The sequence below is a fragment of the Lepidochelys kempii genome, chromosome 3 (assembly GCF_965140265.1).
Source record: "Lepidochelys kempii isolate rLepKem1 chromosome 3, rLepKem1.hap2, whole genome shotgun sequence".
NCBI classification, from domain to species: domain Eukaryota; kingdom Metazoa; phylum Chordata; order Testudines; family Cheloniidae; genus Lepidochelys; species Lepidochelys kempii.
The window spans coordinates 190,145,248-190,161,450 of record NC_133258.1 but is presented as its reverse complement, the minus strand read 5'-3'; the positions used below and the strand labels follow the sequence as shown (position 1 = coordinate 190,161,450).

The window sequence follows — 16,203 nt, the reverse complement described above, 5'->3', positions numbered from 1 at the left end:
TCCCAACTTGTTTAACATTACCCCCCTGAGATTTTTCTCTGAAAATTCCAGGTGTTTTTGTGTGTGTGAATTGTTTGAGTATGACACATCCGCTGAACTAGAAAAAAACAATCACAAAGTGACACAGACTATTGGAGGATGGGAAGGATTATTTCCCTGCATGTGCAACATCAATGTTATTTACTAAGCTCAAATCAGTTATACATGTGCAAACTTACTGAAGAATCAAAGATACTGAAGGCCTAATTTAGCCTACAAAACTTTTAAAAATATTTATTTATTATTGATGTGTGAGGAAAAAAGAGACAGATTCCAGGCTGAATTTGCTGAGCTATTAGAAAAATTTTTTTTTTAAGTTATAACATGAGTACATTTGAAACTGTATCACTGACAGGCAAATAGCAGTTGAGCTGTTCAAATTCCCCCTTTATCCCTCCACCCCACCTCAAAAAAAATTAGTTGTTTTTTTGGTCAAAATATTTTGTCATTTTTACAGAATCACGTTTTAGAGTAGAATTTTTTAAGAGTATTTTAGTTCTGTTCATCACTTTTTCTTTGGAAACAGATTGGTTACATTTTATAGGCTCTTGGGAGAGGGACTCTCTCATTCAGTATTTTTACAACATATTCAGCATAAGACTCTTGATTCTGTTTTGGACCTTTGGGCTACCAGAATACTACTAGGGATTCTTATGGAACTGTTCCATAGTTAATTTTGAAGCAGGACTTTAGGAGTAGGAAAATTTTTCAAACTTTATTTTATTTATTTAGCCTTACATAAAATACTTTAAAAAATAAATACCTATCTCATGCTCTATGCACCTTTTTATGAAAAATGCTTCCAAAAAACCCCAAAGGAGATATTTACTTTACTTTTTGAATATTTTCTGTAAGAGCTTCTAATTTCACACGAGCATATTGAGACGTCTACATCTTTAAGGTGCAGATGGAGTAATGAATGTTTTAGAACTGCAGTGATGCACAACACACATTTGAAATTACAATCTGTCCCTAAGGGTAGCTGGCTATTTTATTATTTTTTCCTTTCTTGCAGTGAACATCAGCAGCAGATGGATGAACTAAGAAATGAGTTAAAGCGAGTGTCAGAGAAGGCTTGCATTCTTAAAATAAAATTAGAAAAAGAAAACGTTTTCAAACAGGTGAGAGCACTGAAACTGCATGGATTCCTAGAAATAGGATATCTATTCATTCATCTAATCTATTAGTCATTGCAGGTTTGTTCCCTATGGTGCATTTCTCTTTTCAATCAACTTTTAGCATGTCCAGATGAGGGTATCCCACCACTTCGCTTGGGACACTAGCCTACTTTATTAAAAATGTCTGGATTTTTCTTCTCATTTACCTTATTTTCCTTTTCTTAATTTCATCCTACTGCTGTAAACCTATAGACTATACTAAATACCTGTCCTTTTCTCACTCCCTTGATCATCATTGTCACCAACTTCGCTGAAGAAAAGCTGAGTGCTGTATTAGGCTGTGAAAAGTGTACACAAGAATACAAAAAACGGAATCAGTATATTAAGGTCCTTGCATCCTTTGAAGTCAGTGACAAAACTCCCTTTGATTTCTATAGACATAGAATCAAATACATAATGAGATAAATAGCATAATTCCCCATTTTCCTGACAGCAATTCCCGGATTCAGTTAATGCTGACTTTGTACAGCAAAATGAGGAAAAGTTGATGATTAACAGTCAGGAAGACTGTAGTTGAATGGTTCTGCTAAACCAGTACAGCTTGTTTCATGCGCGGGGGGTTGGTTTTGCGATACTGATGCAAAGGACAGCTTTGATAGTGTAGCTGAGTCCACACTAGGAGCACTTTACTGATATAGGATACTAGTATTCTCATACCGGTAAAGTGCTTCTAGTGAGGCCAAACATATTAAAATAATCTTGCTGGCTCAGAGACTTTTTTGTTCCATAAGAAGAGTAGTCTTTTGAGCCTATGCAAGGAAAACAGACTAATATTTTTCCATTTTTTATTTTATTCTTTATTTTGCTGGACAAAAAGTAATGCCTTTCAATTTGCAATACTATTCAAAAACTTGAATGAGTCTTCTGAATTTGTATGTACTATTTAGTATTCTAGTAGCACCCTGAAGCCCCCATCAAGACTGGGGTCTCATTGTGCTAGGTACTGTACAAATATATATATGAAGATACAGTTCATGTAACAAAGAGCCTATTATTTTAAGATTAAAATTCAGAGGTAATCCAAATAAAGTACATACAACTAAATGTCCCAAGAGGGATTTCAAGTTCTGTTGCTTAGGTGTACTTACCCAAAAATAATATGGATGTGTTATCTTTAGTAGCGCTCTGAGAATAGGAGAGTCAGTTGCCTAATGCATAAATCAAGCAGTCCTCACTTACATCTTTTTTCTCATCTCCTACACCTTCCTCCATAGACTGAATCCATGACTACTCCCGTAATTTTCACTTCTTTCTACTACCATTTAAGCCCTGAACAGCCTCCTAGTCAATGCTAGCAAAGCACTCTTCCTTCCAAAACCTTAAGATACACACACATAATATTTGTGAAGCTTTCTAGTCATTGAGACCACATCCCACCTTTTTATTACACAGACTTCTACTTTTACGTTAAACTTCTCAGGAAAAAACCTCATTTGTTCAGAATAGTTTAGCCACTGTACAGTGCTGAATACCTCTGTACTGTATCAGTCCCCTTATAAAATATTTAATCCTTATGCAAACTTCATAAAACTTCATAAAACAGAGTTATGGAAATGATCAGTTAAAGTAATTTAAGTATTCCAGTACTCTGACAGTTTGTACATGCAGTTAATGACACTACTGTCATTTAATAATGTACTGTATGCATTTCACAAGCCACCTTGTCTGACAAGCAGTAGGTACAAACTCAGCATATCCATCACTATTCATGCATTCAAAATTATATACATATTGATAATGGATATGCTAAAAGATCCTTAGCAAGTTTTGTATATCAGAGTCAAGGATGTCTGTAAAATGTGGAAGGTGAATTTTTACATGTCACTTTTACAGTTTAAACTAATTGCTTGTTGTTTGTGAGTAATTTTAACTGAGTTTTCCCCTACAGTTTCACAACACTGAAAGTCAGTAAGACTTAGGCTCCTTTGTGCCTGTGTCACTTTTGAAAATGGGACTTATGCACTATTGAGAATTTTACCCTGGCTCTTATTAAAGACTAAAATATTAATATTCTTTCCCAAGGAAAACTCCCATCTCTAATGCAGTTTTAACAAATATATTTAACACTTTCTGTTCTTACATATTTGCACAATTAGTTTACTATGGGAAATAATTAGCTCACAGGATTCCATTTTAAACTCATTCTTGTACTGATGTTAATTTATATCCAACAAAGCCAAAATCTCAATTTTAATACATTTATAGTCAATACAATTTCAGAATTTTTAAAATAAAATATAACTTACTACATCATTTTCTCAACCCTCTTTTCCATTAAAGTGAGTAAACATGATTGAAAGGTCAGAATTCTATGCATAGTTATAACATTTACAGTGATTTGACAGACTAAGTCAAGCTACTACAAAGTAAGACAGGTTAGTCAATGTCCAATTATTTATAAGCTACCCCTTTTCTACCAGGAGAATACTTTCAAAGAACATGACCAAAAAAACTCAGATGTGAAATTTAACTATGTCCTTATTACAAATTAATGAGATTTAAAGGTTCTAATTAATGTTCAACTGACAGTGTTTTCCAATCCAGTCTTGATTAGGAAAGTAGAAGCCTGATTTAACAGACATTTTAAAAAAAGCTTTATTCTTTTAAGAGGCTACTGCTCCAGTTAAAATTCTTTATTGATACAAGAAAGATTGATACTCCAATAGTAAAATAATTAAACCCATCAGGAACAAAGAATGTGGGCAGAAACTGAACATTTGATGTAAAGTTTTCTAACAATCTTAATGTACATCCTAGTCCTCAGTTTCCTTTCTGTTTCTGCAGCAGAGGGAGTCCCATCCAAATTCCAGTTAATCCCTCATCTGGTGCATTGGCATGTTGAGAAAAGTTTCTCAGAAATGTGTACTGGTTCAAATGTAGTTCAAAGAGTTTTTCATTCACCCCTTCACTGTGGGCTGTTTTTTTCCTTTCCCTCTCCCAGAGCAGCTACATATAATCTTACTGAGCAAGCAGTAGCAAAAATGCTTCACTACACTGTCCCCCAGGAGCCAGGGCCCTATCTCGTATGCTCCTAACCTTGCCATTGCACACAGTAAGAGTCCAGAGGTTATTCTAAAATCCAGGGCTCAAGTATACCAGCCACTTAGACTACTAACCAAACTGAGGTTAGCAATAGCTTGTTGTAACGGTTTTGTCTAAACCTTAGCAATTCTGTTCACCACAAGTTGCCTAAGTATTAACTCTAGCAAATGCACTAAAAAATATAAACATATTCATGAAGCTTGCAATGGAAATTGATGTTGAAGATGAAACATGAATTAAAAACATGAAACATGAATTAAAACTACCAAAAATCCATCATGCTACTTATTCCTACACACGGAGAATTCATCTGCCACACACTTTTTTTTTCTCAGCTGAAAATACATTCTGCTGAAAAATCCTGCACATACACTTTTCGCCTACCCAGAGCCACTGTGCGCCAGGACAGAGAGCATGGGAAGAGAAGAAGCTGCATTCCTCACAGTGCCCTCTCCGTGGGACCAGCTCAGGAGGCCCAGGATATGGGGACCAGACAACATGGGGCATAAGGGGCTGTTGTGGGGAGTCACAGACTGAATGAGTGAAGCTAGGGGTTAGCCAGTATCTGCATGGGGAAGGCTCCCTAACAACCCCTCCCTGACCAGAAAACCTCCATTCCATACTTTTCCCCACCCACACCCAACAACCCTCCAAGTTCACACCCAAGCTCCTTCCCAGCAATTACTTTCCCCTCCCTCAGCTCCTCCATTACCCCGACTCCTCCCAAACCTTTGCACCGCTTCTGAGGGGGGCGGGAAATACATTTCTGTAGGTTAAATGAATTACTGAAAGTTATGTATTCATATGCCTGGTAAGGAATCTATTTGTCAAAAAGTATTTCCTGAATCTTTGCTGTTGTCTGTATTGTTACAAACATACTTGCTGACAGGTCTTTTGAAAGAAATTACCAAAATAATTGAAACCGGCGTGATCATATTGTGTTATTGCAATATTGTGCATAGAATTTTTAATTTTTTGGCACAGAATTCCCCCAGGAACAGCTAGTATAAGTATGCAAGTTTAACTAGCTTGGGTGCTGCTGTGGGTTTTTGTTTTTAAGAAACAGGCTACTTAATTGAAATGATTTATTAATACACAGCTATCAGTATTTTTCCTTTTCTGTAGTACATTAGAACTGTATGATCTGTTCTAACATTGAAGGGTTCAACACAGCATATAAGAGCATTCCAAAAAGAACTACAGCCTGAACTGAAAATGATTCTGTGTTAATCAAATCTAATATTAATGTGAGTGAGTCCCGAAAGAGGAATCTGAAGCTTTACTTAACTTTACTTCCCAGAAAAGTATGACTTTAGTACAGAGCTCACAAAAGTAAATAGATTTGAAGACAAAATGTATTTTGTTAATAGTCTTTATGCAATTGTGGTTCTCAATGTACCTCAGATTTTATGGGGAAATGCCAGATTTAATGCCTGAAGTGCAGCAGGAACAATCAAGGTAGCAGTTAACTCATCTGTCTCCATGATGATACAATGAAATGGGCAGCTTTCTTCTTGTTTCCTATTTTGTGGGATTATCAATAGAAAACCCCATCTATTTACTGGCAACACAGATGTTTCCTATCCACACTGTGATGCATTGTTGCTGTGTTAAAATCAGGCTGAATTTTCTCACAAAAGTTCAAAAAGAAATTGCACTGAAACACGGGAAGTTTAGATGTAGCTGTTAAAATACATAATTACTAGAATTTGATACGCTATTATACCTGCCTGGAAGTGTGGCTGTGCTAACTTAGCTCACTAGGCCCTAGACAGATGTTGATAAAAAATGAGCATCCTTAACCGTGCTTGGCTGGAAGATACATAGGGCCTAAAGCATGTGCACTATAAATCAGAATAAAACATGTGGTACTCCGGCCTCTGATGAGGAAAAGCTCCCAGAATGGTGGTGGGGAAAACGGCTTATACTTTCTTGAAAACAACATTAGAATAAAGGACAAATAAACACTGGTAACAGCATTTATCTGCTTACAACTCCAGTTGAATGTACCTTCCTTCACAGTGCTAATCTTGTTTCTTAAGATAGTCACCTTTTTATAACAAAGGCCTGAAGTCTTTCATTTTTCTTTGCGGTAGCACTAATTTTACCAAAAAGCAGCCAAAAAATGAAGTATTTTAAGGGCTCTTCAATATATAATTTTTGGAGGCCTCTGCTAGAAATGCTTCAGTTTTTCTTCTCAACACCCCCTCTCAAAGGCCTCATATAAAGTCAATTCTTTCTCCAGTAAGGAGGACTGGACACTGCTACCTATAGAATTCATCAGCACTATTCCTTCAAGTGACCAAAGTGAGCTGCTAGAGATGCAACACATTGGCTTACCCAGTTGCCTCTACAAAACTCCCCCCAGCCTGAGATCTCACAATTGCCAATAGTTTGCTGGGCAGGGCCACAAATGTACAACTTTAAGTGAATCAAGCATGCTACTAAAGTTTGGGTAAATTATTTCGTTATCTGTTCACCCGTTACCAGCAGCGAGATACCTGATACAGTCCTAACAGTGTTCTTCTACAATTTTCAGAATATCAAAAGGATTATTGATAAGTATAGTTCAATCACTGAATTTTATCCAGGTGCATCACAGATCCTGTTTATCTCCACCTGTCACAGTGGAGTCAGAGGTAACGGGAACCTTATTCATTTCAACGAAAACGGATTCAAAGGCAGCTTCTTGCTCTTCTAAAGTATCCGCATCAGTGGCTCCTCTAACAGGTGTTGTGTTGGTAAAAGCCGGCTGCTGCTCTGTAATAATTTCCAGCTCCACTGTTTTCCGACCTCTTCTTTTACCCAATATTTTGATGTAATTAGCTGGCACAAGTCCTGTTGTTTGACCATCACGACTAGCCAAAAGCCAGCCACGTACTTTGGGTTGTTGTTCTGATAAGAAAACTAAGCCATAGTTATAAAGTAATTCAAAATGTATAACAGTTATACCATTAAAACACTTTCCTAGAATTTGAGATCAGACATTATACAGCCATCTAATTCAAAGCTCAGCAGAAACATGGAGAATACTTGAAACCTACAATTAGTGCTATTAAGTCAACAACTAGTCACATGACAAGCCAGATAACTGTTCATGTGGTGTTTAAAGTGCTAATGTTTATATATTAAAATTAGGGCCCTACCAAATTCACTGTCCATTTTGGTCAATTTCACGGTCATATGGTTTTAAAAATTGTAAATGTCATGATTTCAGCTATTTAAATCTGAAATGTCAGTGTTGTAATTGTAGGGGTCCTGACTCAAAAAGGAGGTGTGTGTGTGTGTGTGAGCAGGGTTGCAAGGTTATTGGAGGGGGGGTTGCAGTTCCGCTACCCTTACTTCTGCAATGCTGCTGGCGGCAGCGCTGCCTTCAGAGCTGGGTGGCTGCTGGCTGGGAGTCCAGCTCTGAAGGCAGAGCCACCACCAGCACGAGTGCAGAAGTAAGAATGGCATGGTATTGCCACCTTTACTTCTGCGCTGCCTTCAAAACTGGGTGCCCAGCCAACAGCCACTTCTCTCTGGCTGCCCAGCTTTGAAGGCAGCACAGAAGTAAGGGTGGCAATACTGCAACCCCCCCTAAAATAACCTTGAAGCAACCCCCTGCAACTCCCTTTTGGTTCAAGACCCCCAATTTGAGAAACACTGATCTCCCCCATGAAATCTGTATAGTATAGGGTAAAAGCACGCAAAAGACCAAATTTCATGGGGGGGCAGGGGGAACAGATTTTACAGTCCATGATGCATTTTTCATGGCTGAGAATTTGGTAGGGCCCTAATTAAAATATATCCAAAAAAAGTAGGGCTGTCAATAGCAGATAACTCAAGCGATTAAAAACAAATTAACTTGATTAAAAAATAAATCACGATTAATCGCAGTTTTAATTGCACTGTTAAACAATAATAGAATGCCAACTGAAAATTTATTAAAATATTTCTGGATGTTTTTCTACATTTTCAAATATATTGATTTCAATTACAACAGAATACAAATTGCACAGTGCTCACTTTACATTATTTTTATTACAAATATTTGCACAATAAAAAAGAAAAAATAGTATTTTTCAATTCACCTCATACAAGCATTGTAGTGCAATCTCTTTATTATGAAAGTTCAACTTACAAATGTAGTTTTTTTGTTGTTGTTGTTACATAACTGTACTCAAAAAGAAAATAATGTAAAACTTCAGAGCTTACAAGTCCACTCAGTCCTTTCTTTTTTAGCCAATTTGTGAAGACAAACAAGATTGTTTACGTAAGGGCAGGTCTTCACTACCTGCCGCATCGGCGGGCAGCGATCGATCTATCAGGGATCAATTTATCACATCTCGTCTAGATGCGATAAATTGATGGGGGAGCAGTAGCGGTCGACTCGGTGCCATCCTCACGGCCAGGTAAGTCGACCTAAGATATGCCGACTTCAGCTACGCTATTGGTGGAGCTGAAGTTGCATAGATTAGGTCAACCCTCCCCACCCAGTGTAGACCAGGGCTACATTTATGGGAGATAATGTTGCCTGCTTATTTACAATGTCACCTTAATATGAGAACAGGCATTCGCATGGCACTGTAGCAGCCGGCATTGCAAAGTATTTATGTGCCAGATATGCTAAACATTTGTATGCCCCTTCATACTTTGGCCACCATTCCATGGGACATGCTTCCGTGCTGACAATACTCGTTAAAATAATAATGCGTTAAAGTTGTGACTGAACTCCTTGGGGGAGAACTGTATTTCTTCTGCTCTGTGGTTTTATCTGCATCTGCCATATATTTCATGTGATGGCAGTCTCAGATGATGACCCAGCACATGTTGTTCGATTTAAGAACACTTTCACTGCAAGTTTCACAAAACGCGAAGAAGATTTCTAAAGTTAGTTATAGCACATGAACCAAGGTTTAAGAATCTGAAGTGCCTTCCATAGTCTCAGAGAGATGAGGTGTGTAATATGCTGTCAAAAGTCTTAAATATGCAAAACTCCGATGCAGAAACTACAGAACCTGAACCACCAAAAAAGAAAATGAACCTTCTGTTGCTGGCATCTGACTCAGATGATGAAAATGAATGTGCATCAGCCCGCACTGCTTTGGATCATTATAGAGCAATACCAGTCATCAGCATAGAAGCATGTCCTCTGCAGTGGTGGTCGAAGCATGAAGGCGCATACGAATGTTTAGCATATCTGGCACGTAAATATCTTGCAACGCTGGCTACCAATAGTGCCATGTGAGTGCCTGTTCTCACTTTCAGGTGACACTGTAAATAAGAAGCAGGCAGCATTATCTCCTGTAAATGTAAATAAATTTGTTTGTCTTAGTGATTGACTGTATAAGAAGTAGGACTGAGTGGACGTGTAGGCTCTAAAGTTTTATATTTGAGTGCAGTTATGAAAAACAATTCTACATTTGTAAGTTGCAATTTCACGATGAAGAGATTGAATTACAGTACTTATGAGGTGACCTGAAAAATACTATTTCTTATGTTTATCTTTTTTACAGTGCAAATATGATAAATAATATAAAGCAAGCACTGTTCATTTGGATTCTGTTGTAATTGAAATCAATATTTGAAAATGTAGAAAACATCCAAAAATATTTAAATAAATTTTTTCTATTAACAGTGCAATTAAATTTCATGATTAATCATGATTATTTTTTTAAATAGCATGATTAAATCACAATTAAAACAAAATCTCATGATTAATCAAAATTTTTAAAAATCTTTTGACAGACATAAAAAAAAAGACAACGGGATTTGCCAATTCTTGTTATAGCACTCCAGTTAGAGGCTAAAAAAGGTATATCCCTTTTCCAAAGGATACAAGATTTTACTGTAGAGGAAAAAAGTACTTTGAAAGTATGTTTGAAGATTACACCCTTCACTGTAATTAACTACATGCAATTGATTACAAAGTATAAATACAAAATGTTCTAAGAAATTACTGTTAGTATACTTCCATGTATATCTTTTTTTGGCCTACACATACTCAAAAGATTGGAATATTTGCATTTATCTACAGGATTCAGTATGCTTTATGTGACAACTATCTTCTTCTGAATAGCACAGTTTCCTCAGTGATTAGTACAGTGGCCACATTCTGCCTTCAGATGCACGTGTGTAGATTTCACTAAAGTCAAGTGGGAGTCAGGTAGAATGCATACCAGCTTAGAGAAACTGACTTTGTAATAAGACAGAAATGCAAACAATTAACCTGTCTCTGAAGGATGCCAGGAGGATTAATGTTTGAAGTGTTCTGAAAATAAAAGTGCTGCACTGAGCTAACTTTTGTCACAGCACTGTTGCATGGCCCATGAGGAAATATGAGGAGTACAGTGGTTGGTGAAGATGCATTGTGTAAGTGATCTTGGGGCATGCGTCAAAATGAGTTACTGTACCGGCCAACATTTTAGGGAAATTAAGCAAAACCCACTCAAAGAGATTGGGCACGTTGCTTCTCTAGAGCATCCACATAATCACTGGCCTGTTGAGTTGGGCCAACTAAAATACATCTCTTGATCTCAAAGGGCTGTCAATAGGACTCCATTCACAAGCACTAAAAAGTCACTGGAAGTTAGAAAGTAAATCCACAATAAATCATAGTCTTACCTTTGGGTGCTAATTTTAGCATGTCACCAGCACGAAAAGAAATTTCTTCTTCTGAAACAGCAGTGAAGTCATATTCTGCTCTTCCAATTACATGATCATCATCTCCGTTTGCCCAGTTACTAGACGCTATTTCACAGAAGAGTTAAAAAGCAGCATAATCATCTGGATCTTTAAAGTAATTTATAACAGAAACTGAATTTTTCCACAAGTATGCATATACTAAATATAATGGGTCACAGAAACATTTATGTAACACTTTAAATCTTAAAAGTGTTGCACAAACATTTATTCCAGGGCCATACATATATGGCACTATACAACTACCAACATTTGCAGGTGCTTCAAGTTACGCTTCTGAATCCACATTTCAGCCTCTGCACATAAGTGTCCTGGTTTGCAGAATTTTCTATTCCAAGTCACCAGATTGATGGATCGACTGAATAAAGCAAGCAAGCGCCCCAAGTTTTTCCCCCCAGTTCAATAAAGATCATGTTATTAGTATAGTGCTATATTGTAATACCTAGTTGAATCTTGCTGCTAAAGAAGACTTTGCTTCACATAAGAAACCTGATTCTGCAGCTGTATACATATGAAGCAGCTGCAGAACTCAGCCCTAAAATCTTACCTTCCCTAGAAGTAGAACCTCTTTGATAGAGAACTGAATGGATCAATTAACATAGCATCAAAGAGTAGGCTATTTTAATACCTTAATCCCCATCTCCTTGTTTAATTCAGCATTTTTAGGTTATGATTTACTAATTTCTTTGAGGCAAAAACATGAATAGTTTATTCTCTAACCTACACTCTCCTCACTTTGCTGATCTCCTTTACCTGTTTCTTCATCACTGTATGTAGAGAGCAGCTTCCAGATGAGATAGGGACCCCCAAGAATAACAGCAAAGAACAAGAAAATGGGCCAGGATTTTGCTGAGTTAGCTGCCCGGTCCTCTGGGCCAATGCGAGCCACAGTTCCTTCACTTTCAGCCCACAAATCCTCATTCTCAGAGCTCTTCCGCAGACCCAGCAGCCGCTGCAGCCGTTTGTAGAGGTATCTTATAGTTCTGACTAATGCAAAAGCTGAAAACACTTTTGTGAAGTGTATTTTGAGTCGGGAGAAGTGATTGGCTACATCCAACACAGCCCTGAAACTGTTATAAACAGCTGAAAAGGTCGCATCCATCATCATACTGACTGAGGCAAATGCATGCACAATACTTTCAATGGATTGAAATGCACCTCTGCTGCTCTCTTCAGCCTGCTGAACAAATCTGCTGGGAGGTAGATCGTCTGTACGAAACCGGTTATAGCCCATACCACCATATCCATAACTGTAAGGGCTGTAGTTTCCATAAAAGGAGTTTCCATATGTGCCATAGCCTGGAGAAAAGGAACTGCTGTACGCAGGTCTGAAATTGCTCAGGCTACTGTTCCCTGCCTGCTGTGATGGTCGTGGCAAAATAGGTGGAGGTACTCGTGTGGGTTGTCCAGGCCTGGTCAGCAGGCTGGCACCCAAATCAGCAGACCTAAATAAATTCAGAGGTTCAAGATCAGTACCCATAATCATTTTATATTAACATTATCCCCAAATCTTCATGAACTGTGGGGGACAAGGGAGCAAAGTCCATGTGACAGAGTCTCTCTCCTGCTAGGGGCCGGGGGGGGGAAAAGGGGTCTGTGGCAGGGTTCCTGACAGGAAGTCTCAGGGGTCCAGGGCAGAGTCCCTGGGAGGGAGTCTCTCCCCTACCCCCATGAGAGGAGGAATGGCGGAGGGGCCCGGGGGCGGGAGAGTCTCTCTCCCCCCCGCGTGGGGCGGCGGGACAGGGTCCGCGGGGGTCTCTCCCCCCCGCGTGGGGCAGCGGGACAGGGTCCGCGGGGGGGGGGGGGTGTCTCTCCCCCCCGCGTGGGGCGGCGGGACAGGGTCCGCGGGGGGGGGGGTGTGTCTCTCCCCCCCGCGTGGGGCGGCGGGACAGGGTCCGCGGGGGGGGGGGTGTGTCTCTCCCCCCCGCGTGGGGCGGCGGGACAGGGTCCGCGGGGGGGGGGGTGTGTCTCTCCCCCCCGCGGGGGGCGGCGGGACAGGGTCCGCGGGGGGGGGGGGGGTCTCTCCCCCCCGCGGGGGGCGGCGGGACAGGGTCCGCGGGGGGGGGGGGTCTCTCCCCCCCGCGGGGGGCGGCGGGACAGGGTCCGCGGGGGGGGGGGTCTCTCCCCCCCGCGTGGGGCGGCGGGACAGGGTCCGCGGGGGGGGGGGTCTCTCCCCCCCGCGTGGGGCGGCGGGACAGGGTCCGCGGGGGGGGGGGTCTCTCCCCCCCGCGTGGGGCGGCGGGACAGGGTCCGCGGGGGGGGGGTCTCCCCCCCGCGTGGGGCGGCGGGACAGGGTCCGCGGGGGGGGGGGGGTGTCTCTCCCCCCCGCGTGGGGCGGCGGGACAGGGTCCGCGGGGGGGGGGGGGTGTCTCTCCCCCCCGCGTGGGGCGGCGGGACAGGGTCCGCGGGGGGGGGGGGGGTCTCTCCCCCCCGCGTGGGGCGGCGGGACAGGGTCCGCGGGGGGGGGGGGGGTCTCTCCCCCCCGCGTGGGGCGGCGGGACAGGGTCCGCGGGGGGGGGGGGGGGTGTCTCTCCCCCCCGCGTGGGGCGGCGGGACAGGGTCCGCGGGGGGGGGGGGGTGTCTCTCCCCCCCGCGTGGGGCGGCGGGACAGGGTCCGCGGGGGGGGGGGGGTGTCTCTCCCCCCCGCGTGGGGCGGCGGGACAGGGTCCGCGGGGGGGGGGGGGTGTCTCTCCCCCCCGCGTGGGGCGGCGGGACAGGGTCCGCGGGGGGGGGGGGTGTCTCTCCCCCCCGCGTGGGGCGGCGGGACAGGGTCCGCGGGGGGGGGGGGGTGTCTCTCCCCCCCGCGTGGGGCGGCGGGACAGGGTCCGCGGGGGGGGGGGTGTCTCTCCCCCCCGCGTGGGGCGGCGGGACAGGGTCCGCGGGGGGGGGGGTGTCTCTCCCCCCCGCGTGGGGCGGCGGGACAGGGTCCGCGGGGGGGGGGTGTCTCTCCCCCCCGCGTGGGGCGGCGGGGCAGGGTCCGCGGGGGGGGGGTGTCTCTCCCCCCCGCGTGGGGCGGCGGGGCAGGGTCCGCGGGGGGGGGGGGTGTCTCTCCCCCCCGCGTGGGGCGGCGGGGCAGGGTCCGCGGGGGGGGGGGTGTCTCTCCCCCCCGCGTGGGGCGGCGGGACAGGGTCCGCGGGGGGGGGGTGTCTCTCCCCCCCGCGTGGGGCGGCGGGACAGGGTCCGCGGGGGGGGGGGTGTCTCTCCCCCCCGCGTGGGGCGGCGAGACAGGGTCCGCGGGGGGGGGGGTGTCTCTCCCCCCCGCGTGGGGCGGCGAGGCAGGGTCCGCGGGGGGGGGGAGAGGGTCTCTCTCCCCCCGCGTGGGGCGGCGAGGCAGGGTCCGCGGGGGGGGGGGGTGTCTCTCCCCCCCGCGTGGGGCGGCGGGACAGGGTCCGCGGGGGGGGGGGGGGTGTCTCTCCCCCCCGCGTGGGGCGGCGGGACAGGGTCCGCGGGGGGGGGGGGGTGTCTCTCCCCCCCGCGTGGGGCGGCGGGACAGGGTCCGCGGGGGGGGGGGGTGTCTCTCCCCCCCGCGTGGGGCGGCGGGACAGGGTCCGCGGGGGGGGGGGTGTCTCTCCCCCCCGCGTGGGGCGGCGAGGCAGGGTCCGCGGGGGGGGGGGTGTCTCTCCCCCCCGCGTGGGGCGGCGAGGCAGGGTCCGCGGGGGGGGGGGAAGAGGGTCTCTCTCCCCCCGCGTGGGGCGGCGGGGCAGGGTCCGCGGGGGGGGGGAGAGGGTCTCTCTCCCCCCGCGTGGGGCGGCGGGGCAGGGTCCGCGGGGGGGGGGAGAGGGTCTCTCTCCCCCCGGCGTGGGGCGGCGAGGCAGGGTCCGCGGGGGGGGGGGGGGAAGAGGGTCTCTCTCCCCCCGCGTGGGGCGGCGGGGCAGGTCTCTGAGGGTGTATCCCCGGGAAAGGAGGGGGTGCACTCACTGGAAGGCCGGGGCCGCGGTTCCCGCCAGGCGCCGGTTCTCCCAGGGCTTGGGAGGCGGCGGCTGAGACGCCATCTCCCCCGTTCCGGCTCCGCTGCGCCCGCCCGCCCGAGCCGCCCCAGCCGCGCCTGCTCCCCCCCTCCCACCTGATCGCGGCCTTGCCAGGCCTGACAGGGGGAGCGCCGAGCCGCTCATCTGCCGGAGAATGCGGCGGCTCCGGGCCAGGCCGGGCGTGAGGATCAACGTCTCTGGCTGCCGCTGCTCCGGCCTCCCCCAGCTCGGCGGCTCGGCGGTCTTCGCGGTCCGGAGACCTTCCCTCCCCCGGAGGAGGGCTGAGGGCCGCCGGCAGGATTGTCACCGGCGGGTGGAAACGGACACGCGATGCGGAAGAAGCGGCCGCTGCCTCCGCGGAGCCCGGCTGAGCGATGGCGGCGGGCCCGGAACCTTCCTGCCGGGACGCCTGTTTCCGGGGGGACGGGAATGCGCGCGCACGCTGCGCTCTCGGGGGCGCGGAGTTCATGGTTCCCCCGGCTTCAAGAAAGGCTCCCGCTCCTCGCGCCGGAGGTAGGAGGCGCCCCGGCCCCGGTGTAGGGTCCCCCGCTACGGGGAGAGGGAGGGTCTGTCGCTCCCGTGGCCGGCGCTCAGCCCTGTGCTCCTGAACGGGGAGGTCCTGTCCTGCGCGGTGCGGGGCCCCGGGGTGCGCTCCCGCTGTCGAGGGGCGCTGTGGGGCGCCCCTTGTGTGCCGCCAGCAGCGCTTCCGGGAGGGGGCCTCAGCCCTGCCCGTAGGCTTGTCCTTCAGCGCCCGCCCCCGGGATGGGCACGGCTTGCACTGCCTTCTGGTTGCGCGTACTGATCTTGTGCAGGGCGGGGGCGGGTTAATTCCCTATCGATACACTTATACGTGTGGTCACCCCCCCCCGTATACCTACGTACACATTGAATGTTTAATTGTTAGTGTTTCCCCTTAATGTCTCCTCTTCGCCTGAAAGAACTCCTAGTGTTCCCTCAAACGGGCGTGCAAATGTCCCCATATGCAGTTGAAAGGGATGGATGCTGTCATAGATTCATAGACTTTAAGGTCAGAAGGGATACTCCTGGGGGAATTCTGCACCACGTGTATGTGCAGCTCACCCCCCCCCCCCCGATTATTTTGTTTCCCTGCAAAATAATAGATCCCGCTAGGGAAGCAAAGGGAAGCCGCCACAGGGCGCCACTCCCTGGTAGCAGGCCTGAGCAGGCATGAAGGTTTGGGTGGGAACAACCAGGAGAGAGTAAATCACCGCTGGTGGGGGAAAGCAGGACTCGGGGCGTCCATGTGAGACTCTTTCTCTCTTGCTCACTAT

At 46.7% G+C, this 16,203-nt stretch overlaps 2 protein-coding genes across 5 annotated transcripts in view; one reads left to right on the top strand and one right to left on the bottom strand.

Moving 5' to 3' along the window:
* Positions 1–1,990: 1,990 nt before the first annotated feature.
* Positions 1,991–14,995, bottom strand: PEX13 (peroxisomal biogenesis factor 13). 2 transcript variants are annotated; one of them, XM_073339370.1, is made up of 4 exons: positions 14,862–14,995; positions 11,697–12,388; positions 10,866–10,991; positions 1,991–7,166 (listed from the first exon to the last, which is right to left on the bottom strand). In XM_073339370.1, the coding sequence occupies exons 1-4, from the start codon at positions 14,933–14,935 to the stop codon at positions 6,856–6,858; spliced, it is 1,203 nt and encodes a 400-aa protein (XP_073195471.1). In that variant the 5' UTR covers positions 14,936–14,995; the 3' UTR covers positions 1,991–6,855. The 2 variants fall into 2 exon arrangements, with proteins under 2 accessions (XP_073195471.1, XP_073195472.1); XM_073339371.1 differs by having other exon boundaries at positions 1,991–7,154.
* A 38-nt stretch (positions 14,996–15,033) lies between these two features.
* The window catches only part of PUS10 (pseudouridine synthase 10), an 85,062-nt gene continuing 83,892 nt past the window's right edge, over positions 15,034–16,203 (top strand). For 2 of the 3 annotated variants that reach the window (XM_073339367.1, XM_073339365.1), the window contains exon 1: positions 15,034–15,424. In XM_073339367.1, coding sequence (XP_073195468.1) covers positions 15,242–15,424 — 183 coding nt within the window. In that variant the 5' untranslated portion in view covers positions 15,034–15,241. The remainder of the gene's footprint in view (positions 15,425–16,203) is intronic. The other variant, XM_073339366.1, reaches the window with a different exon arrangement.

What these genes read in the sequence shown, in the direction of transcription:
- PEX13 (XM_073339370.1), bottom strand. Translation starts at nt 14,935, where the DNA reads ATGGCGTCTCAGCCGCCGCCTCCCAAGCCCTGGGAGAACCGGCGCCTG. An exon ending in ACCGCGGCCCCGGCCTTCCA is followed by an intron (nt 12,389 to 14,861) that starts GTGAGTGCACCC and finishes GAATTTATTTAG; the next exon opens with GTCTGCTGATTTGGGTGCCA. An exon ending in GCTAAAATTAGCACCCAAAG is followed by an intron (nt 7,167 to 10,865) that starts GTAAGACTATGA and finishes ACTATGGCTTAG; the next exon opens with TTTTCTTATCAGAACAACAA.